The sequence below is a fragment of the Pygocentrus nattereri genome, chromosome 21, assembly GCF_015220715.1.
Source record: "Pygocentrus nattereri isolate fPygNat1 chromosome 21, fPygNat1.pri, whole genome shotgun sequence".
Lineage (NCBI taxonomy): Eukaryota > Metazoa > Chordata > Actinopteri > Characiformes > Serrasalmidae > Pygocentrus > Pygocentrus nattereri.
In genome coordinates this window covers 3,582,043-3,606,931 of record NC_051231.1, presented here as the reverse complement: position 1 = coordinate 3,606,931, position 24,889 = coordinate 3,582,043, and the positions used below count along the sequence as shown (strand labels likewise).

At 43.2% G+C, this 24,889-nt stretch overlaps 2 protein-coding genes across 4 annotated transcripts in view; both read right to left on the bottom strand.

Annotated features, from left to right (window-relative positions):
- Window positions 1–27: 27 nt before the first annotated feature.
- Window positions 28–15,040, bottom strand: sh2d5 (SH2 domain containing 5). 2 transcript variants are annotated; one of them, XM_017684520.2, is made up of 10 exons: window positions 14,879–15,040; window positions 11,391–11,463; window positions 11,130–11,210; window positions 10,970–11,044; window positions 8,934–9,080; window positions 6,613–6,813; window positions 4,840–5,020; window positions 4,301–4,406; window positions 2,798–2,954; window positions 28–1,192 (listed from the first exon to the last, which is right to left on the bottom strand). In XM_017684520.2, the coding sequence occupies exons 2-10, from the start codon at window positions 11,439–11,441 to the stop codon at window positions 998–1,000; spliced, it is 1,194 nt and encodes a 397-aa protein (XP_017540009.1). In that variant the 5' UTR covers window positions 11,442–11,463; window positions 14,879–15,040; the 3' UTR covers window positions 28–997. The 2 variants fall into 2 exon arrangements, with proteins under 2 accessions (XP_017540009.1, XP_017540010.1); XM_017684521.2 differs by lacking the exon at window positions 14,879–15,040 and adding an exon at window positions 14,466–14,784.
- Window positions 15,041–20,787: 5,747 nt separating this feature from the next.
- hp1bp3 (heterochromatin protein 1, binding protein 3) overlaps window positions 20,788–24,889 on the bottom strand; it is a 54,013-nt gene continuing 49,911 nt past the window's right edge. Inside the window, exons 11-12 of one of the 2 annotated variants that reach the window (XM_017684519.2) lie at window positions 24,293–24,463; window positions 20,788–22,051 (exon numbers count right to left, since the gene is read on the bottom strand). In XM_017684519.2, the coding sequence (XP_017540008.1) occupies window positions 21,721–22,051; window positions 24,293–24,463 (502 nt within the window). In that variant the 3' untranslated portion in view covers window positions 20,788–21,720. The remainder of the gene's footprint in view (window positions 22,052–24,292; window positions 24,464–24,889) is intronic. The other variant, XM_037532309.1, reaches the window with a different exon arrangement.

Below are 24,889 nucleotides of genomic sequence, written 5' to 3'. Positions count from 1 at the left end.
GCTGCAAAAATAACGAAACAAGGCAACTTGCTGTATAAAAAAAATGTTTATATATAAAATCCTCTTGTGAAAGTGTACAACAAACAGGGAAAGAGAAAAATATTTGTTCAGAAAGTGCTTCAGTAATTTGCTTATGTAAAAAAAAAAAAAAAAAAAAAAGTAGTTAAGATTTTTGAACGAGGTTCTGGTGCAAGATTAACATGAAGTGGCAATTACCAACCTGAAGCAGAGCTGATCACATTACACTTCTCTATAATTTGACACCACTGACATAGCAGGCCGTTGACAAGAGAGACAGACAACATCTGCATTCTGTGTCCGGCCTGCGAATTCCCTTAAAAGGAACTTTTCTACACCGCAGAGCAGAGTACATGAAGGAAACGGCAATGCCTGGGCAAACAATACAGCTAAAAATGTTTAAAATGGCTTGACCACACAGTTGGACATATATAGCACACATAAAATGATGAGGCTTTCAGAATCGAAGAGTCAGTTTCATAGTAGGAGCAGTGTTCAGTGTTCCATTTACAGAGAAATAAAGGGTCTATTCCTGAGAAACAAACAAACAAACAAACCAACCAGAAAATCATAAACTAGGCCACTACACTACCACCTACCCACCCTTGTGCTTCAGGTGCATCTTACTGGGCGAACGGCAGAACATTAGAGCCCATTCAAATAAAAAAGAGAGAAAAGTAAACGTGTCTACAATTTGGGTGAAAGAAAGTGAAATAAGCAGAGGTGGAAAATCCAGGTCCAGAAATTAAAAATCCTTCCCAGGATTTTGCTCCAATGGCCTGGCTTCTCTAGTTGGATCAAACCACCAGCAGAGCCATCCAGGCAGTTGGAACAAAATCCTGGGAAGGATTTTTACTTTCGGGACCTGGATTTTCCACCTCGGGAAATAAGTCCCCGTTTCAGTCGGGAATTTGCCGTAAAAAAGAAAATCCCACTGAACAATGAACAATTACAAGGATTTAAAAATAAATGTAACAATTTAGATCCAGCACTGGTATTTGTCGTTTCGTTTGCTCCCATGCTGTGACCGTGGACTGTGGGCCTTGCTTGTGTTCTCCTCCCATTCGTAACAGTGGTTGACACGAGCACAGCTCAGCGGACACTCCAGCTCTCCTCTGAACTGGGTGTAGTGCTCGATCAAAGCCATGAGGCTTTCAAACAAGATGTGGCACTTCTGCAAAAAGAGGGAACAAAAAAACTATTCATGTAGCAGGTACAACATGAGAAACCTACAACATAGTAAGTTCTGACGGCACATTCTGGTTGAAGTGTTTTATCCATGTGACTAAAGCTGCACAATGTAAGATTTGGGGATTTGATGTGTCTGGTGGAAAAATCTAATTGTACACAACACACAGAACATTTCGTACCATCGGTTGCGCTTTGGACCCCTTAATGGACAAATATGATGTTTGTGTGAGAACCACCTCCTTGTTTCTACACTCATCGTCCATCTTATCAGCTCCACTTACTGTATAGCTGCACTCTGTAGTTCTACAGTTACAGACTGTAGTCCATCTGTTTCTCTGATACTCTGTTACCCTGTTCTTCAGTGGTCAGGACCCCCATGGACCCTCACAGAACAGGTACTATTTGGGTGGTGGATCATTCTCAGCACTGCAGTAACACTGACGTGGTGGTGGTGTGTTAGTGTGTGTTGCGCTGGTGCGAGTGGATCAGACAGCAGTGCTGCTGGAGTTTTTAAACACCTCAGTGTTGCTGCTGGACTGAGAATAGTCCATCAACCAAAAATGTCCTGTGGGCAGCATCCTGTGGGCACTGATGAAGGACTAGAGGATGACCAACACAAACTGTGCAGCAGCAGATGAGCTGTCGTCTCTGACTTTACATCTACAAGGTGGACTGACAAGGTAGGAGTGTCTAATAGAGTGGACAGTGAGTGGACAGGGTTTAAAAGCTCTAGCACCACTGCTATGTCTGATCCACTCGTACCAGCACAACACACCTCTTTGTGAACCTCTGCCCATCTCTGCTTCTGAGAGAGTCTGCCTCTCTAATTTTCACCCTTTCATACTCAGTCATGTGAGTTAGCTGCAAACTGCTACATTGCTGCACCAGCTGTTTTTTTTTTTATTAGTACAACTTACTTTTCCAGCCTTTTGTTGCGTTGTCCCAACTTTTTTTTAAAAAAGCATCGCTGAGTCCGAAATAAGTTCATATTGTTCATGAAATGGTAAAATGTCTCAATCTTAACATCTGATTTGTGTTATGTTCTATTGTGACTAAAATGTGGGTCTGAGATTCACAAATCATTGCATTCTGTTCTTATTTACATTTAACACAGCATCACGTTTTTTTGGAATTGGGGTTGTAGTTATTGTGAAGACATATGTGCAGCTATCGCATATAACTGCCTGGGTAGAACATCAACCAGTTAGATTGTGCTGTTGGAACTAACTAGTGTGTTAGATCGGATAACATCACATTTTTCCCTGTAATTCCTGGGTCATTCCATGGCTCACAATAGCCGTTTTACTCCAACATGCTGGAACTACTTTTTTTGGTGGTAGAAAATGCCAATGTTTTAAAAAATGTAAACAAGGCTTGTTATTTTTTTCTTTATTTCGCAAAACTACTGTATAAAGCAGAACACTCAAGGCTGGTCCCATCAGACATCTCAGATGATCTACAGCAGCCAAATCACAGCTTTGAGGTTATTCACCACAACACCTCTTGTATTATATTACATAAATATTTGTAGAGGATTCCCTCAAAATTAACTTGAAGCTACCGCTGAAACTGTGGGTCTATGCCTCACCTCAAGGAAAAATTTTCCTTTGGACGTCCTAATAGACAGAGTGACCAGGCCTGAAGGGAAGTGTATAAGGAGAGATCCGAGGCTGGGGTTCTTAGGGTGGGGACACAGCAAGTAGGAACCGAGGACATCATCAGCAAGCAGTGAAGAACTGCTGTCACTGGAACACCAAATGCACTCACATCAGGAAAAGCAGTTCAATCAAAAACTCACTATTGGGTATAAACACCGATCAGACATGACGCTCTGACCACCTCCTTGTTTCTACACTCATCGTCCAGACTGTAGTCCATCTGTTGCTCTGATACTCTGTTACCCTGTTCTTCAGTGGTCAGGACCCCCATGGACCCTCACAGAGCAGGTACTATGTGGGTGGTGGATCATTCTCAGCACTGCAGTAACACTGACGTGGTGGTGGTGTGTTGTGCTGGTCTGAGTGGATCAGACACAGCAGTGCTGCTGGAGTTTTTAAACTCCTCAGTGTCGCTGCTGGACTGAGATTAGTCCACCAACCAAACAAATCCAGCCGGCAGCGTCCTGTGGGCAGCGTCCTGTGGGCAGCGATGAAGGACTAGAGGTGCAGTGCTGAGAATGACCCACCACCCAAATAGTACCTGCTCTGTGAGGGTCCATGGGGCTCCTGACCACTGAAGAACAGGGTAACAGAGTATCAGAGAAACAGATGGACTACAGTCTGTAACTGTAGAACTACAGAGTGCAGCTATACGGTCAGTGGAGCTGATAAAGTGGACAATCAGTGTAGAAACAAGGAGGTGGTCATAATGTTATGCCTGATTGGTGTACGTATGTACCTACCTACCTTCTACCTAAACTCGTTGGCCATTCTATCAAACACCTACCATATAAGAGCAGAACACAGGTTTACAATAACTGACTGGAGTCCAACTGTTGTTGCAGAATGAATCAGTCCCCTGTTACAGGCACCATGTGTCAGTGTTACTATGTACTGTGGTGGTCCAGACAGGGTAAAGGGAGGCTGATCAATTATGAAGCAATTGGCTACTAACTCACACATTGATTTTTAAAACCTGTCACTTCTTACAGTCCGTACAGCTCCACCAGGCTCCTGAGAGTAAACTGGTACTCTCTGAAGACTACATCAAAAAGTAAAATCACTCCACTCCTGCTTTTCTATAGTGAGCAGTGTAAACAACGATGAACTCCCTCCCTCTTCCTCCAAGCAGCGATACTTTCAAACTCAGATTTCTGTTTGTTTACAGTCTGATGTAGAGCTATTATTCTTCAAATATTATTATAAGCTGGAAGTTTGTTATTAAGAATATGGTGGAGGCAAAAAACAAATATAGCAACAATTGACCCAGAAAAACAGGTCAGTTACAGCAAGTATGAACTCAAACATATTCAGATACCTTTATGAAATCAACTACATGCCTCAGATTATGTAAACAGTATTCAGGAGAGGCTAAATATGTGCTCTTTGGTTAATATGAAAGAAGGGGACGTGCGCAGTGCTGGGCATTTTACCTAGAGATGCCAGCCCAGCTCCACACGGCATGAGCCAGTGCTTCTTCGGTTTCGGCCAAGCTTGGAGCGCGCACCCTGAACACTGGTGTACTGTCCAGCCCCTTGTCTGTTGTGCGCACACACACACACACACACACACACACACACACACACACACACACACAGAAAAGGAATTTTGTCATTCCCATAGGAATCCCAGTATTCGCCTAAAATACCCTAGTTTATTTTATTTGGCACAAGTCCTGTTTTGGATTTATCCTTACGTGGTTTATTTTAGAACAGCCCGAAGAAGCATAGGAATATTTACCACAACAGAGCAACTAAGCATTACAAAACACGAAGAGAAACAATCAAGTGCTGTGTTTAAAGTGAAAATAGCTGTAATAGACACCCATGACAAACACGAAACCTGTAACGTCCCAGTGATATCCGAGTGCCCTCCGTTACAAACCCAAGTGAATAGCACATCATTACTGAAGTTCTGCATTACCTAAGAAATTCTCTGACTTTTGACAGCGTTCTTTGAACACTCGTCCCACCTTGTGGAGGGTTCAGCCGGTCCTGCAGGTGGCGCTGTTTCAGAGGCGTACAAGTAAAGGAGCGGTAAGCGCCAGAGCGCAGCACCTTCTCTCTGATGGCCTTCTTGCGTACGAGCGTAGGGGAGGTCAGGAAGACCTCGTCCGGATTGCTCACAGGATCCGGGCTGGGACTGGAGGACACCTGGATCACACGTTACAAAATCAGGCATCTAGTAAAAAGCATCACTGACCCATTAACCTCACTAGAGGAGTGAATTTGGGCGAGTGAAGTTAGGCTGCTTTCACAAGAACATTTGGAAATTGACACAAATATCATGTCCTGTAGTCAACAAAAAGGTTCTAAACAGTAGGTTTTGTCCTGTGTGTATGTACATTTTACAGTGGTGGAAAGGAACTAAGTAAATTGGTTACATTTTTTTTTTCCAAGAGCACCAATGAGGAGACAGTGGTCACAGATTTAGATTTAGAGATGGATTCCACAGTATTAGATATGAGCCATCAAAACCTCTCTCTCAAATACAATAAGAGCATCATTTTGAAAACACAGCCATGTGCTGCTGGTGTCACTTGTCTGTCCATGCATTGCTCTTTTTGAAATCAACAGGAAAAAGTGCATTTAAGACAGACACCAACATGTCTTGTGAATGTGGTTTTGGGGTTGGTGATGTTTGTGGTTATTTGCTCAGGCATCAACTGGTAGGCTACATGATTCAGTAAGATCTCAGCCCAGTCCCATTTCTTCTTTTCACCCTCACCCCTTTGGAACTGAGCTACAGGGCAGTGGTTGAGATCTTCCCTCTGAAATGAGAAACCTCAGATAAAAAGAGCATCACTTCATTATCAGCTACTAGCGCCGCTCTGTAGGCGACCCTGCCCGTCTGCAGGGACAGCAGAGGAGGGGAAAGTTCAGCTCCTCACTGCTGGGTTTTAGTTACATTTAGGGATCATACGCCTTCAAAGAGGGGGGCAGTTATTTATTATCACCCCCCCCTAATTCTTCAGTGATGTGAAGCTGAAGTCAGAGATTCTCCTGATTCTTGTTTGAATTTTCCCGTTCCACCTTAAATGGTGCAGCAGTTACATTCTGGCTCTTCTGCCGTCAGAATTGCTGGACTATTTAAGGTGGAATGGGAAAGTTACCCAGCTGGCTACCGAGACATTCACATGCTATTAGTGATTTTTCAACTTGTTATGATAAAAACGACCAGAATACACAGAAAAGACAAACTAAGATCAAACGGTGACTACCGTAACCTTTTAACGGAGAAAATTCTCACATTTGTGGGTTTCTTTGGTCTCTTGTGCTCCGTCTTGCCATTTTTCTTTATTCCTCATATCACTGTTTTGAGGGAGTCTCTGAAAAATCTCCGTTTGGAAGGTCATGTAGCCCCAACACTTCACCCCACCCCTCTATCTCAACAAGAATTGGGACACCTTACCCCCTAGACGTGAACATGCAAAACAGAGGGCCAAGTGTTAGGGGCAAGGGGTGAAATGGGACTCGGCCTTAATGATGTTGCTGCCCCAGGTAAAGTCAGAAACAGGACCTTCCTTAAACTGGAATTTACATCAATTTAATCTGGCATTCCACAAACAATTACAGAGAACACTAGTTTTCTCCCTGCGCTCTACTGCTTGCTCGCCTTTGCCTCTTGTAATGTTTTCCCCAAACTGCGACACCTTAGCAGATAAACAATAACAGCATAACTTTTTTCGCCAGATACTTGGAGGCTTTTTGTTTACTGCATTTTTTGGTAATTTTCCCAACCTGACCTTTGCCCCTGGCAACAGCCCCTGGGTGGGTGCCCTGCGGAAGGACACCAGGGCGCTGACACTGAGGGGGAAGCCATGGTTCAGCAGGGAAGGGACATGAATGGGCGACTTTCCAGACGACTCGCTCTGAGCCTCTTCTGGATGCTTCTCCAGGTAACACAGCTGGAAACAGCGGCACAGCAGCAGGTTCAGGAACTGGGCCTTAGACAGGGTACACAGATGAACACTTCAGGGCTTTGCTCAGACATGCTTCTAATCTGATTAGAGCAGGACAGATTTTCAGCAGTCTGGAAGGCGAAAAGCATAAAATCTGTTCGTGGCGACAAACATTCAACTGCGAAAGTTAAAAAGTGGAAAATAATTACAGTCGTCTTGCAATTACTTCAACTAATCACAATCAGAGTTATGTAACAACTGTAACAGGCCTTTGTAGGTAACATTCGCATGTGGTGGTTTGCTGTGACCCATTCTGTAAAATCTGAAATCGACCTGTGCCTGATTACTGGCAGGGCCTATTAAACTGTTAGCTAACATAATCTGCTGACCAGGTAGGCTGAGCATAACAGGTGCAGTAAACTTAAGAAGTGCGTCGCTGTTATGAAATGTCTAAGTAACAGTACAGCTCAACACTGAACTCATAAAAGTGATCGGTTTGCTAAAGCTACGTTCACATTACCAGTTTGAAGTGGAAAAATCTGATTTTTTGCCCTGATGTGACTCAGATCTGATGTTTTCAGGGCTGTGTGGACACAAATCTGATCTTTTCAAATCCGACCTGAGCCACTTTCATATGTGGTCCTAGATTGGATACGTATCCGATTCGTGGCCATGTGACCTTAATGTGACGCATCATTCAGAGTTACTCTGGCAGCAGCGCCAAACAGACTGTAAAGCCTGTAAACAGTGGAAAAGCAGCTCATCTCACCTTTTTCTCCTCCGTCTGGCTCTAATAATGAAGCTGAGAGCTGATCAGAGTTAATGATCTTCTCAGAGAAGCTCGTTCTGCTCGTTAGTTTGTGCTGATGATGCAGTGATTCAGTGACGTTACTGAGTAGAAGGAGCTCATGAGGGTCATTTTAGGCCGGTTCGTCACATTAACGACAGATTTGAATCACTGACCTAAACGAGGGTGAACCGTCGAGTCAGCGAGATCGGATTTGAGCAATGAGGCTTGTAATGTGAACGTAGCCCAAGTGTCGCCTGTCCTTCCATAGTCCGCATACTATGCGCTATTACTATAGCAACCAAAGTGGATATGCAGTCTGACCATACAAATCCGATTTATTACCCGTAGTGCAAAATCTTTAGTGTTTAAGAAATAAATGTGATTTGTCTCACAGAGTAAACAAAGCCTATGCATGCGTTTTATAGTATATAACCAGAGGAAAAGTTAGGGCACAACTATTACTGGACTCTCGATCAGTGACCTCCATTGTGGAAAACAGTTGCATAGTTTAGTTAAAAGGCAGAAGCGCTCCGTAATGCTCTATAACTGTCATATGATAAACAGTGATTCTAACAGGCTGCAATAAACTCCAGGGGGTGTAAGGTGAGAAAAGCAGTGTGTCCCAATTCAGGGGCTGCATCCTTCAGAGGCTGCATCTGAAGGCTGATTGCGTCCCATTTCGAAGGGTCCTTCATAAGGGGCCAAGAAATATGTGCTCCTTCTCCATGGCAACGAAGAATCCAATGGGTGGATCCTTCACCAGACAATATTTTCCGAGGTTCACTGTATACCAGTGCGGATTCGAGAACATGGCAGCGTCAGCAGAGGAGCGAACGGTGGCTGAGGGGACACTTAAATAAATAAATAAAAATTAAATATATTTATTTATTTAATATAATTTATGTGGTTTCAACTGAGGTGAATGGCTAACAATACAAAAAAAAAAAAAACAAACAAACAAACAAAAAAAAACAAAACCTCATCAGTAGCCAGCAGTGAAGCATCTCCAGCTCTAATACATGAAAAATAAACAACTAAAATCAAAGTTTCTGGCTCCGTCTTTAAGAACGTCAAATTAACTTGATATGTCCTTTGCTTCATGGCGCAATGATGAGGGCGGGAACGCAAACAGGAAATCAGCTTTCACAGAACGCATCCCCTCGACAGATCCAGCCCCCGAATTGAGACACACTGATGGGCTCTACTGTTCTCTACTGTAATCGAATAACACAGACATAACTTTAAAGGGCAGCACTGATGGCCAGAGTGAGATGCAAAACGAACACAGCTTGATTAGCCTAGCCATTAAATCAAAGCCCATTATAAACAGTTGCAGCCCTAGGATGGATAGAGGCTTGTTTGTGTGGACACGTACGGCTCTGGCATGTCGGGCCTTGAAGAGGTGGCAGTAGAGCTGGGTGTCGGGGCTTCCGGGGTTGTGGGCGATGAAGGCGAACTGAGAATCAGACGGCTGAGCGATGGAGAGGGAGACTCGGCGCAGAGCATGTGCCATCAGAAGAGTCTGAAGACACACAAAACATCACTGCACGCTTTTTTGCGAGATTAGGCAACTACATTCGTCCCTCAACTCATCTGGAACAGCTCTCCAACCTGCCGCCTGTTTCACAAAGCAGGATTTACTCCACAGCCAGCTAACTAAGATCAGCTTGATCTAACCCTGGACTTTCTGTCTCACGATGGTGGAGCACTTCTTACTGAGCCACATCACCACGCCAGCTTATGCTGCACTCCTCAGCTGAGCCCTGGCAAGTTCATCAAGTTAATTTTAGGATTTTAGGTCATAAACAGGCCTAGGACCAATCAAAGTGAACATCTGACCAAACAGGGTCGAGCTTCGAATGGAGTTAGACCCCTCTGGTCCTTTTAACGTCATTTTTACCCCTCTCCCTTTCACAGTTCTTAGTGCTATACTTTCTATTTATTTACACGGTATCATTTATTTTTCTTTCTTTGATATTTAAGCTTCTCAGCTCCTCATTTCACATGACTGGCTGCTCATTATATACAAATCATCCAAAATTTTAATAGAGAAAGTCGTTAACTTCTTGCCTAAAATGAGTATGAAGCCTTGCTGGTGACATCCTGTATACATAAAAATAACACGTAGCCACACCTTATTAACACATGAGAACCAGATCTCAATGCATGACCCCGACTTAGTAAGGCATGGGAATGAGATAAGTTGTGGCCACCATTTAGTAAGCCATGCGAACAAAATCTTGCCGTACTAATTCGGGGTTATGCATTAGGATCTCGTTCCCACACCTTACTAAGTTGTGGCCACACATTATTTTTATTTATACATAACGTCACCAGCAGGCTTCCGTAAATGCATGAACTGTGTCTGTGCTCATTGGTTTAGTGAAGATAAAACTTAGTCAGGAACTCCAAGGCGTATGTGCTTCATCAGAAAGACCCCTTTGTTTTCCCAGGCCTACCGCACCTGATCCAACTAATCAGCTAACTGACCCATCAGTGCTCCTCCCACTAATGTATCCTTCATTACCAAACCAGACAAGGTTCATGTTGGCAAATACACCATTCAAGCTAATGAGTAACTGGAATACACCGTGTGCTGTTACTAGTAAATGTTGATTTATTGAATGAAAGTAAGAGTTTTATTCATCACATGTTCATGAAATGAACAGCCTTGGCCTTCGCTTACCCAACACTGTGCAGCATGAGAAGCTGGCACCTGAACCCCAAGCTTGGGTGCCAGCTCGGCGTATTGTTGCACCTCAGGGTTTGGAGACGGTCGGGGAATGGGCCCCGGGCGCTTTGGAGACGGTCGGGGAATAGGCCCCGGGCGCTTTGGAGACGGTCGGGCATTGGGCCCCGGACGCTTTGGAGACGGTCAGGCATTTACTCGGGCGCTTGAGGCAATTCTACAATACTTTTTCTTTTGTATCAGACAAATAGTGGTTAGCAGGCCAACCGAGGGCCAACTACACTCCTCACATGTGCGTTTCATTGGTCAGTCAGTGAGTGAAAATGCCTCTTCTAGGCAAAAACGTACAGCATCCTAATAGTCCCAACAGTGCAACCTTGACGCATACAAAATAAACATCATCTGAAATTAAAAGCACTCTAAATGTAGGTATTTGGCCAAAAACAGAATTCCAATTTCCTCACAGGGCTTAATGGGATTTTGCCAACACTGCGGCAACAACATCGCTACAGAAGAAGAATGCGTTTGTGGGCGGAGCACAGACAGATCAATTAACAAGCCCTGAGCTGATGTGGGCGTGTTAGAACAAGAAAAACACTCAAATATGCAGGGCAGGGCTGCTCCGGCAGCACGGCTGAGAAAACACCAATCTAGAAAATGAAAGTGAGGCTGGACTAAACAAGACAAACCAGTGGCCGAAAAGCAAAAGCAAGAGATCTTACCGTCTCATCCTCATTATACACCTTCACTCCTTTGATGGAGAATTTCAGGGAGACGGCTCGCCTTCGCTTGCAGTTCTACACATATAAAAGCACAAAATAAGAACGACATTAAGTTTTGGGATTTGCAGAGTACAAGCCTTTATTGTTCAACATAGATTACCTTGAGGGACTTCAGCTGGGCGTGCAGCTGTTCGATTTGCTCATCCAGACAGCTGTCGTCAACAGGAAATGAGCCAATGTACTAGACAAGTGAGTCAAGAATTCATGAGCGGTTCAGTTCTCCAGCGATTAAAGCGCTTGGAGGTCAGGAATGAGAGGCACGTACTAAGACAGAAAATTCTACCGTCGTTATTTTTACAGAATGCCAAAAACTGCAAGAGGACAGAAACACAAAATGCGTACTGTGAAATAAAAGCCTTACCTCTGCGGATCTCGTCACCGTCCCATCCTCTCTGGCTGCTGTCTCACCCATATTTGGCCGGCTGATCTGGTGACTGTCAAAATGTGAGGAGAACACAGTGACGTCCAAGTCAATCAACCACTCTCTGATGCCGTTGATTTCTTATGGGATATCCTACATATCAAAACGGCCCAGATCACAGAAAATCAAGTGATCCGCACTTGAAACAAAAGATATGGGATGGAAACGAGCCAAATAGCGTCTAAATGTACCGTTTACTCCCCAGATCCATACAGTAAGTCCATTTATTGAAATGACTACAGTCTATATATACAGGGTGAGTCAAGAGTCACAGGACAGGTTTTATTTCATTTTATTTTTTAATCTAATTATTGACTTATCTCTGGGGTCATCTCAAACAAATTGGGCATGCTGAGAAAATCCACAACACACACCACCTTCAGCACCGCATCGTGGAGGCATGTGACAGCATAAAAAAATAAGACGGTGACTTTTGACTCACCCTGTAGAAAATAAGCTGCAAAAGAAGCACATTTTGAATGTTTACATGCATCCACATTCAACACACAGCAGTTTAGCTCTGCCAATCCACAGAAAAGAAGCGTTTCCTTCCAGACTGCTTTTCAAAAACAGCGTATCCAATCACAGCAGAGATCATTTACATACATCATGGTAACAAACACATGGTAACAAAACGCCTGTTTCATTCTAATGGCCAAAGAAAGGTTATAAAATTATGATTGTGGTAGATATTTTTTCACAAACGTCATAACAGGACAAAAAATATAAAATCTGGAAACACACAGGATATGCACCTTTCAAGGGCCGCGGCACGAGGGAGGAATTCCACATATTTTTGTGTGGTTTGAAGTGAAATTGTTGAGTGTAGAGAAACTTACTCGGATTTCTTTACAGTGGTGTTGACAGGAACCAGGGATCACCACGTCTACAATACTAATATAGTCATTTTATTTATAGTTAAAGCATCAGTGATCCACATGCCTGTTTTTATATGTAATGCTGATAATGGAAAAAACAGTAAATATGAAAAGAAAAATAACATTGACCATTACAAAAACAATGTTTTAGGACAAAAACCTTACAATAAAACAACTGTACAACATTAACCGTGTATTTGTAACCATTTCATGTCATAACTTTCCGTAAGGGAGCCTTCAGACACATTAAAGAAGCAGTGTGTAAGATTTAGCGGCATCTAGTGGTGAGGTTGCAGATTGCAACAGGCATGTAGTAGAAGCTATGGTGGCCATGAAGCAATTACCAGCTCAGCAGAAAACCGGCAACTTCAGCTAAAGTTGTGAAAGCATTTGTCCCTCATCAGCGATTTCCATCTAGGAAAGGCCACACCAGGGTTCATCCTTGTTTCGTGCCATCGTTTATCCCAAATAAGTTTGATCCTCCATTTGTCAAAATTTGGGTTCTCAAACTTCTCACAACACAACATGCGAAGCCAACAGCCACCAATTCTTCTTCTTTCTATGTCTTCCAACTGGTGCTTGCACCTCCAAATTCAAGCTGCTGCTTCACCATCAAATCACACACAGATCATGCATAACATTATAGCCCTTATAGCCCCCTTTTACCCTGTTCTTCAGTGGTCAGGACCCCCATGGACCCTCACAGAGCAGGTACTATTTGGGTGGTGGGTCATTCTCAGCACTGCAGTGACACTGATGTGGTGGTGGTGTGTTAGTGTGTGCTGTGCTGGTCTGAGTGGATCAGACACAGCAGTGCTGCTGGAGTTTTTAAAACACCTCAGTGTCACTGCTGGAGTGAGAATAGACCACCAACCAAAAATATCCAGCCAACAGCGTCCTGTGACCACTGATGAAGGACTAGAGGATGACCAACATGAACTGTGCAGCAGCAGATGAGCTGTCGTCTCTGACTTCACATCTACAGTCTCTAGAGTGGACAGTGAGTGGACACAGTGTTTACAAACTACAAAGTGCAGCTATACAGTAAGTGGAGCTGATAAAATGAACCTGCTCCCTGTGTAGATAGAACAGGCTCATTCTAAACTAATGAACAATTCGTTAGTTACAGGTGATTATACACCAATTAATTTGCATATTATATACCATTTGTGTGAACAGATCCCCCTAAATTTCACACACTGCACCTTTAAACTCTTCAGACGTCTGGTTCCCATCACCACCACTGTGAACAACTCAGCGATTTCCTCTGACATGCAGCATCTCGTATCGAACCACTCAATGACTTCGCTTACATCTTAACCATTTCATCACACAGAAATTCTGAAAATGAGTAGAATTCCTTCAATTTCACTTTCCACGTAGATCATCTCCATTCAGACTGCTGTTTCAGTCCAGGCCTCGGCTTGACCTCTGCTGAAGGAACCTAAAGCAATCAAATTATTTTGACAACCCCAGACACACATCACATATTCCATATCGCTGCTGTTGGAACAAAACCTCGTATCTCCAAAATGCTAATTTTACAGCAGAAGGAAAAGACCTGCTTTACTTTTGATGTAAGTCAATGGAACCAGACATCTTTCCCAACTTACTTAACTAACTTCCTAACTAACTTGACTAACTCGAGGACCAACTTCGAGACGTATCGCTGCTGCTGGAACAAAACCTCGTATCTCCATTTTTGCCGTTTTTCTGTTTTTGACCTAATTTGAAAGGACCGGTTGCTCTTAACCTTGTGTTCGAATTTTATGATGAATGGAGAAAAAGAAATGACCTAAAATGACTGAGAAAGACGTCTGGTTCCATTGACTTACATTACAAGTAAAGCAGGTTTTTTCCTTCTCCTGTAAAGTTCCCATTTTGGAGATAGGAGTTTTGCTCCATCGGGATATGATATTCTCTCTTTTACAACAACCTAGTTAGGAGTTTGAAACGTTGGCACTGAAGCAAATTTGAGTGTAACTGGGCTTTTCCCTCCCTTCTCCTGATTCAAACCCCTCTTTAAGCCTTAAAACAGAAATAAAACGCATACAGATCTTTTACTTTTACTTTTGACACTTAAGTAGCAGAAAACACTGATATTCACTTCAATACCCGCTATAATTCAACAACTCACTTGAAAAATAAGTGGATCAGTGGATGCTGAAGCTTCGCTTTAAACAGGAATGTGCTCCACTTTCAGGTGGAGGACTTCACACTTCAGCTCGTCCATGCCTCCCTCAGGTGCTCCTCATCAGAAGCGTCCAGAAACTCGCCTCATTTCGCCTTAATCTACCGGGGGCTGCCCTCACCTCACACTCCGCAGGCGGACAAACTCGGAGTTTGGTAGAATAAGCGAGAATAAGCGATAAAAAGCGATAAAAACTCGATTCTTGGCTGAACGTGTTTCTCTCGGTCAGCGTGGCGAGCTCCGCCCTCTCCTCCCCAGCTCTGACTTCAGGCGCAGCAACGAGGAAAAGCTAAACCCAGTTAAGGAACCCAGCCTGGCGAGCTTTGTCGCCTCTAAATCAGGGAAATAAACACACTTACGGTCAGTGGTTCCGTCCAGTAAGCATGACACCGTCCCCGAGCCCGTCTGAAGCCTCAAGCCCAGCTGAGATTTGGACACTGGCTGCCTCACCTTATGGCCTTTTCCCCGCCCCACGCCACACGCAGCTGGGCGGCGGGCTGCTGAAGACACGCGGCCTCACATCCCACACATTATCAGCCTTTCCCAGCCCCGCAGGGCTGGTGGGTGGAACTGCCTCGCCTCTCGCCATTTAACTGGTTTACAGCGGTGTGAAGGAATTAGAGGCAGTGTGTGAAGTCAGTAACATTTGGGCAAAACTGTCATTTGATTGGAATCAACAGGTTTTAATATTAAATGGCATCTTCATCACTGTTTTCACTTCATGTTACGGAGCCCTGCTGGTGACATCCTGTATAAATAAAAATAATGCGACTTAGTAAGGCGTGGGAACGAGATGATTAAGCCGTGGCCACAACTTAGATCCCAGTGCCACAACTTGGTAAGCTGTGAACTCGTTCCCATGCCTCATTAAGTCATGGCCACGACTTAATCATCTCATTCCCCCGCCTTACTAAGTCGTGGCCACGCATTTGGATCTCGTTCCCACGCATTAATAAATCATGGCCACGCGTTATTTTTATTTATGGAGGATGTCACCAGCGGGGCTCTTTACTATGTAGAGTATTAACATCGTTTAATTTTCAAAACGCAGCGGTCACTCCCGAGACATTAGCTTAAAGCAGAGAATTCCCACTCTGCAGTGTTTTCCGGTTTGCTCAGACGTTAGAGGGCGCTCCCGAGCGAGTCCAAAATGAATGGGTTGATATGGAGCATTTCAGCCAAATCATATTTTATAAGTGCTTAAAAATTTCCAATGTAAAATAATGCGGTCATATCCTGAAACTCGTTTGCTGTAGAAATAAAAGAAAGGTGAGATTTCTTTGCATTTTTAGTGAAATCCATCTTTCTACTGTCTAAAATTAAAGGAAAGTTCTGGGCGAGGGATTAGAAACTATTTTAACTGTTCGCTTTTAGCCTTTGAGCTCCATTCACTCCCATTCATTGCGGACTCGCTCGCGGGCGCCCTCTGCTGTTCCACAGTCCTGTTTTTGATATAACGAGGGAAATAGGAAGTGGCCAGGCTCCTCGTAAACCTAGCATAGCAAGACTATGAAGGATTTGGGGATTTGGCGACATGCGAAATATGTAATTGCACAATCGCGTGAAAGAACATTTTAACATCAGTTGTTCTTCGGACCCCCACAAGCGGATGAATCCGACTTCCATGAGTGGGTTGAAAGAGCATTCAAAGAGAACTCAGCCAAAGGCGAAGGAAGCCTTTTCCGAAGATGTGTGAGTGAATTATCTACTGTTGTCATCATAATTTCATCAGTATAATGTTGAGTGCATGCGAGACTTAAACATTGAGTCGGATCTTTCTGAGCCTGTGCGTGTGATGTTAACCGAGCCGGTTTATGAGGAGTCTGACCACTTCCTATTTCCCCCATTATATCAAAAGGTCTACTAAACACCAAGGGGTGCCCGTGAGGGAGTCCTGAATGAATGGGAGTGAATGGAGCTCAATGGCTAAAAACGAAAAAGTTAAAATAGTTTCTAATCTAATTCATTTTAGAACGTAGAAGGATGTATTTCACCAAAGAAAACTCAGCTGTATGGTTTTTGGCCGCAGGATGCTAGCATTACTGCTACTGAGTGCTGATTGGTTGGCACGATCATTGGCTGTTTGTGCTCACTGACGTCATGAACGTACATAAGGTGTAAGGTATAAACTATGTTTTTGCTCAACTGCTCCATCCTAACCTATTCATTTTGGACTCGCTCAGGAGCGCCCTCTAGCATTTGGGAATAACCTGGAAGACATTATGGAATGGCAGTTCTCTTCCCTACAAGTTCTCTGGAGTTAATGCGTGAAGACCAGTGACGTGGTCTGAATACCTCCCGTCAAATCTGTCCCGACACCTCTGACTTAAAGCGATTACTTTATTTGATTGGTGATTTATGGTTGACTTGCAGCAGCACATGCGCACCTTATTTTAGTATGTACTTTTTCCTCCACGCTCGGTGTACACTGAAGTTATAAGGACTGTGTACAGTCCGCTTACCTGTGCCGGCTCGCTGCCTCTTACATCACAACACGGGTGGAGAAACCTGCTTAAACGGCAAGTTACACAAAAACGTCTCTTACATAAATGCTGTGTAGCCTACAGTTAAAATGGAATTGTCACTAGAAACTCAACAATGCGGAAACAACGTATAACATGTGTGTATACAATGTGGAGAATGGCGACACCTAGTGTTTCAGCCTGGACTGCCTTCTGAATGAGGCACAGTGCAGGGCAGCCAATCAGAACAGGGCTCATTTTCATTCTTTTTATACATTTCATACATTTATATTCTTAGGCACAGTAACAAAACAGCCTGTTTAATTTCATAACACAAAAAAGAGGGCTGTAAAAATTTTAAAAAAATTATGTAAATCCATTCAAAAGTCAGAAAGAATATAGGTGCTTTAATGCAATGTAAGTGGATTACTGTATGTTTACTGTAACTGAAAGATTAGCGTCAAAAGCTGAAGCACACAATTATAACTGACTGGGGTTCAGTTCCCGGCCTCGGGGGGCAGCCTACACTATACCAATCAGTCCTTGGGCAAGACTCCCAACACTACCTCGGCCTACCTGTGTAAAAATGATAAACTATAAGTCGCTCTGGATAAGATTGTCTGCCAAATGCCGTAAGTGTGAATGTAAATCATTCTTAAGTAGCCTAAATGTCTCATCTGCTTCTCCTAAGAGGCAGTATTTTGCAGTTCACAGGTTACCTTAATTCAGTTTATCCAGCCTACTGCTTTTGACGTAAAGGCAAAGGAGTAACAGAGCCCTCCACTACTGTACTGAAGTACTATCTGTGAGCATTTCTTCTTTACGTACAGCTTTTTCTGACACCTAGTGTTGGTGCTACATATCTCAGCTTATCTGCCTCTCCCAAGCTGCTGGTGGGTGGAAACACATACCAAAAAAAAAGAGAAAAGGGGTCAATAGGACATACTCTGGAAAATTCCAGTCTCATGCGGTTTTACTCACGGGACAAAGATCGACAGCTACGCTGAAATGAAAGAATCAGCCAAACAGGCTCTCAAACAGTAAACACCATCGAAGTACTGTAGGCTGCATTGGCTTCCACCCATATAGAAATCCAGGTTTATACTTGGACATGTTGTAACAAGATGAATGATGTGCAGTGTGCTGTTGGGTGAGGTCGAACGCAGCAGAAGTATTTTTCCCCCCACTGACATATGTTCTTTAATCTTGAAACAAATGTTTTTGTTTATGCTTTGCCCAGAGGAGAAAAATCTTTCTTGAGATAGTCTCAAACAACTAAAGCAGGTCTCAATATTGTACAGTGATGCAGCACTGGTTTTCAAAAATGCTCTTTTAAACACCCTCTCCACCAAGAAAACAGGAGATCAGCGTCAGCTCTGGTGATGAATGAGAAAAGCATGAGTTCTGAAACAGTTCTGTGATCTAGAACAGACAGCGGTGGACAAAGTGCACAAACCATGTCCCTGAGTTAAAGTAGAGACACCCAAGGTAAATATTCCTCCAGTAGAAGTAGACGTTCCTCCCTTTAGACCTCCACTTGAGTAAAAGTACTAAAGTATGTCCCTTCAAATGTACTTAAGTATAAAGTAAAAGTACTAAAAGAGTAATTCTGGCTCTGATGTCCTGTTATCATTTTTATAACCAGACTGGCTTCATGAACTCATTTCAGGTGAAAGTCCTCCAGCGTCTCTCTTGGTAAACCAGTCTTTTAATAGAACGTCATTAATTAGTGACGCTGACGTCTATTAAAATGATCAGAAGCACAAAACACTGAAGGTAAACAGTTTCCATCAGGGAGAACCGAGTGGCTCTGAAATCACTTTTTACACACAAGCAAAGTTTCAGTTTCAGATTTATTTACAACTTAGTTCCAAGTTTGAATAAAAACTGGCTTTAAACTCAGGATCACAGATGAGCTCCTTTACTATGTTGATCTGTAGGCGTCTGTTCATAAACATAAACCAGCCCAAACTCATTTACTATAAAATGAAATGGTGTTTGTAGAAATTCAGAAAAAAGCCGCGTCAGTCTCGACTGCATATGTGGACATATTTCTATATTGAGCTCTATTTACACAAAGTTAGGTTAGTTCATCATTTATGTTGAACAGACTCTCCCAAAGTTTTACGCTGCTGCGCTGACGTTGAACCGCGTGCTGCACTGGGTCGGTATGACCAACAGGTCAAAACCAGCTCTAAACAAAGTGACCGCTGGGCCCTGATTGGTGCTCTGGCTTTGCGCTTCTTTCGTTTTGACATGTTACGTTTTTATACACACAGAAACCAAAAGGAACGACAGATTTCTCAAAATGTAGGAGGAAAAAGTCGGATATTAGACTCTGAAATGTAGTGGAGTGAAAGGAAAAAGTACAGATACACTAAAAATCTCCTTTAGTACAGTAACAAAGTTGGTTACTGTCCACCACTGAGAACAGAGCTACATCTTACACTTTTCTTATGGAAATTATTCATTTACGACCGACACACAATAAAGAATAGAGCATTCAAATAAATTCTGTTTGCTCAAATAAATAAAAGCAGTGCACGATCTTAAATCCATCATTCAATAAACATAAAACCTTCAATCTAAAACCAATTTATTAATGTTAAACGGCGCTGAAAACCAGCTAGAAGAGTAGCTGGCTAGCGTTAGCTTAGCTAGCATGCTGCCAGCTCTGCTCACCACAGAACAGATTCGATTCTGGCTAACAAAAGCTTAACAGACACAAAATTAGAAGATAATGACGTTGAAGGAACAGAAAGTAATAACTTCTTCTCTGGTGTCTGAAGCTGGAGCCTGCTAGCTAAGCTACTGCTAGCCGGCTCTTCCCCTAGCTAACTTATCTTGGCTAAAGAGATCCAAACAACACAGCGGACGTTCGATTTGACTAACTGCTCGCCGATCACGAGTATAGATGATAAAAACGTATATCAGCCAGAACAGAGTGGACTGATTGGTGTTGGAGTGACAGAAAGCCGAAATGGGACCGGTTCTGTAGTGCATTAGCCTTTTAAACTCCTCGGAACCACCGGTGGGTCCAAAACGCGCTTGGTCATGTTCTCCATAACGTTCATAAGCTCCATTCAGAAGCTGGGCGTCGTGTGAGGCTGTAGCTCTTCTCTCCAGTCTAATAGACGGTGATGTCATTTTAAACCCTTATAATAAAAGAAGCTGAACTTTGTTTTTCTACTGATAGTCGACCCGTTTTTCCCCAAATCTGGGCTCTAAACTATAAACAGACGGCGTCTCTTCAGTGATCTGCTCTGGAAACATCACTTTTAGAGAACAACACAAAGAGCGGCGGAGATTTTTGGCTTTCAGCAGTGAATCGTAAGCGTGTAGTGATATGTGGAGATCATAAAACACACGTTCTGTTCATTTGAGGGGCTTTTACAAAAGAAATAAAATAAATAAATAATGCAGTTACTGAATAATCTGCCTTACGATTTGGCCATGAACATTCAGATGGACAAACCAAGTAGTCTGGAGAACAAGAGGTCAAGCTGTAGCCTGCTAGACTAAGCTAACGTGAGTGCCTTTCACTGCAGTACAGGCTCGGTTCTAGCAAACAGACCATTAAAACATCCGTTTAAAGGATAGACTCGAACCCGAGAGCACAAATTCCAATGACTGGTGTTGAAGCGACAGCAAGATAAAACCTAGAATTGCTCTGTGGTGCTTCGAGTTGTACCCCGCAGGCCTCACGGTGTAGTTGGTCTTTAAGGTGTACATAAACCTCTGACTATAAATAGGCGCGTGTTCACCCTGAGGAGGTATCACAGCTATGAAAAGTAAACTTAGAGTCATTTGGAGTACAAATATAGTCACTTTATTAAGGACTACAGAAAAGCATTTCAGTTACATGCATGCAGGCCATTAGCAATGAGCTCATCAAATAAAATCCAATTCCCTGACTCTAATTACACAGAATACCACTGGGTTAACTATTATATAATATTCAACTCAGTTTTACTTATGGAGGTTTGTCCTTTACTTTCTCATTACATAAAGGAAAAAATATATAAATATTCACCTTCATATTATGCAGTAAAAGGAAAAACAAAAACAAAACAAAAAAAACAAAACCCAAATTGTACTTGCTTTCCCGCACGTACAGCTGTTCATCATTGTTGCTTGAAATTGGCCCCATTTCAGGCAGACGCTGCCTGTAACACTCATATAGGCACCAGTAATTAGTAAAGTTACCTCTTCACCCCTTCGAAGGCGCCGGCCAGTATGCTTCTATTTTCTTACACTGCTATGTAATTTCACAAAAACGACAGAAACGTCTTCTTTATAAAACGCAAAGAATGACGCGAACACTTCAGAAGAGTCTTCTCAAACACTGTGGACATGAGAACGTGAAAGGAAACAGGTTTATGATCTAGAGGAGTTTAGATCGCTATGCAAAGACAAACGAGTTGAAATCACCTTTTTCGTGCACAATCAAGACAGCTCGTGGTGGCACCTACCATCTCACACAATGTTCTAAAGAAACGTCTAGAACAATGCAAACAAAGAACATTCGGCACTCGATAAAAAAAAATAAACTGAAAATGCTTTCGTGAGTATTACAGTAGACTATAAGGGGGAGGAAATTGGATCTTTATCTAATAGGAGGTTCCAACGAAGGGAGAACAGTGAAGCTACTAAAATAGTATGAAAAAAAATGAAAGAAACAGCAATAACACTGCAGTCTAAGGAGCTACAGTCAACCGTTCACCCACAAATCAATGAGCTTATTTCTTGGCTCTGAGGGACTTTCGAGCAGCAGTCTTAGACTTCACAGGAGAGCTAGCTGCCTGTTTCTTAGCCGGAGACTTCTTGGGCGCTGGTCGCTTAGACACCCTGCTGGTCATCTTCTTGGCGATAGGTGTTTTAGGCTTGCGGGCCGGAGCAGCCTTCTTGACTGGTGTGGCTTTAGCAGGTGTAGAGGCCTTCTTGGAAGCAGCGGATGCTTTCTTAGCTGCTGCCGCCGGTCTCTTAGCAGGGGGAGGCTTTCTACCGCTAGTCTTGGCTCTCTTGTTGGGTTGGGGCTGACGGCCTCGGGATGCAGACCTCTTCTGACTCCTGCAGAGAAAAACACCCAATTTACTTAACGGCAGTTCACAGTAAAAACATTACTGAAGCACTTTTAGCTGACCATCATGTCTATATTTCCATTTTCATCATTAATATTCACTTAAAGAGCGCCTAATTAGGAACACCATACTGATACTGGGTTGGGCCTCCTTTGCTTTAAAACGGCCTCAATTATGAATCTGAATCTCATGCTTATCTTGTGTTTATCTATTCATCTGGACATATAGACAGCGTGCTGCACATAGTGCACTTTCTGCATACCTCTGGACATTCTCCATTCATCTGGACACTTTATTTGGTACAATATATGCACATATTTATTCATTCATTCAGTGGTAATTATATACTGTTACCTGTAAAGGCTTGTACAGTCATTATTGCACTGCATCTCTCATCTCAGGTTATAGATATTATCACTGATTGTTGCATTTTTTTCTATTTGTATATCTGCCTGTAGAGAGGCTCTGGTATATTTGTTCTTGTTATATGTCTACACGCTTATTACGGTTACTGTACAGTGTTGGGCGTCTGCTACTGGCTGCTACATTTCCTTCGGGATCAATGAAGTATGAACTATCAATGAACTATCTATTGCTCTTATCCATCTCTGTCTCTCTCTCTCTCTCATTCCATCAATTCTTCTGTGGCATGCACCCGTCCACCGGGCCCCGATGGTAGCCGCGAGAGCCGTCAGGAAGGTAGGGCCCGAGCTCTAAGCGGGGACAAAACCCAGCAAGGCGGTGAAGAGAGGAGCACCGTGAGTGGGAGTGGTGGGCTTCAGTGAAGCCATGTTCGATCCACACAGACGAGCTACAAGCAGGGGGCGGTGATGTGCAGGCTCTCGGCTCTCATTCCCTGTCGGATCGAGTGCTTTTAAAAAGAGCAGAGAGGGAACAGAGAGAGGGCTTAGAGAAAAGGACCAAGCGTCCTCCTTGAGCCCGGGTTAGCGCATGCCGTGCTACATCTTCATTGCCTGGAATCCAGAAAACGTTAGAAAGATTCTTTTGAGATTCTAGTCTATGTTAACACGGCTGCAGCATGCAATTCCTGCACGTTTTTCCAGGTGCACCGTCATGCTGCAAGTCTTCCGAAGGTATTCTATTGGGATTCAGATCCAGTAACTGGGAAGGCCACTGAAGAACACTGAACTCATGTTCATGAATCCAGTTTGAAACGACTATCTTTGTAACAGGTTGCATCATCACAGTGGAAGTATGTGGCCATGTAGGGATGAACATGGTCAGCAACAATACTCAAATAGGCTGCGGCATTCAGGCAAGGACTGATTGGTATTAACAGGTCAAAGGTTTGCCAAGAGAGCATTCCCCACACCTTTACACCACCTCCACCGGCCTGGACTGCTGACAAAAGGCAGGTTGGGTCCATGTATTGATACTGTTGTCAAATTCTGGCCCTATCATCTGTGTCTTTCTGCAGGAATAGATTCATCAGGTCAGCCTACATTTTTCCAGTCTATAACTGTCCAGTTTTGGTGCAGCCTCAGCTTCTTGTTCTTGGCTGACAGAAGTGGAACTCGCTGTGGTCGTCTGCTGTTGTAGCCCATCCACTCTGCACTCCTAGATACACATATCTGAGTTACCACACTCTTTCTGTCAGCTCAAACTAGTCTGGCCATTCTCCACTGACCTCTCATCAGGTTTTTCAACCCAAAGAACTGGTGTACACTACTTTTTTTCTTTATGGTACCTTTCTGAGTAAACTAGAGACGATCGCTCACAAAAATACCAGGAGATCAGTAGTTGTAGAAATATTCAAGCCAGCCCGGCAGTGCAGTCACTAGGTCACCCAAAATTCCAAACCGTCTCTTAACCTACTCGAACCGCTTCCAAGACTTCATCAAGCTTGTACAGACTTGTCCATGTGGTTTACAGGACAGTGACAAAAAAATGAAGAGGACTTCACTGAATAGCCCAACGCTGCATTCAGCCATCCATGCTTGACGATGTCTGTTGTCTAGTCGCTTTCAGATACATGGTGAAGTTTTGCTCATTTTCAAAGCACACAGCAAGTCATGCTGTGTCCTAAACCACAGTCTTGTAGGAGTTTAATAAAAACCTGAATGTGCTTTGTGCTGGTTGAGAGAACCAAACATCTAATTCAACAAGAGAACAGAACTGAATGTGCACTTGTAGAAGTGAAATTATAAAATAAAATAATAACAAAAAAATATTATGTTTAAAGAAGAATCTGGCCAGAAATGTTTCTGACCTCTTGCGAGGAGGTGGTTCCTCATCCTCCGACTCTTCGTCTTCCTCCTCCTCCTCCTCCTCTTCCTCCTCATCGCTGTCGTCAGACGACTGGCTTCTCTTCTTATTTTGTAGCTTCTTTTCCTCTTTCTGTTTGAGTTTTTCCATCATTTCTGGAAACAGCACTGCTGGACTGTTGTGGGGAGACAAAAACAGGTAATGTGTACAGCAAAAATCTAATGGATGCTCCCGTTTTTAACAAAACATGTTCAGTGTTTCCAGAATATCTGGCGGGGGAGCCAAACTCATAGGCCTACAACAGGCAGCAAACTACAGGGTGAGTCAAAGTCACAGGACGTCACTTTATCTTATTTTATTTTTTTATGCTGTCACCAGCCTCCACGATGCGGTGCTGAAGGTGGTGTTTGTTGTGGATTTTCTCAGCATACACAATTTGTTTGAGATGACCCTGGAGATAAAAGTCGATAATAAAAATGTAAAAATAAAATAAACCGCTGTCATGTGACTTTTGACTCACCTTGTAGTTACAAAAAGCTAATAACCTCTAAAGATTAACTGTAAAACTGAGCTCAAGCTCTCATTCACAGAAATGGTCAAT

Coding starts and splice junctions, on each gene's coding strand:
- sh2d5 (XM_017684520.2), bottom strand. CDS start 11,441: ATGGGTGAGACAGCAGCCAGAGAGGATGGGACGGTGACGAGATCCGCA. Junction 9,081..10,969: donor TGTATAATGAGGATGAGACG/GTAAGATCTCTT, acceptor GTGTGTCTTCAG/ACTCTTCTGATGGCACATGC. Junction 1,193..2,797: donor AAGGAAAATTTTTCCTTGAG/GTGAGGCATAGA, acceptor CTCTTTTTGCAG/AAGTGCCACATCTTGTTTGA.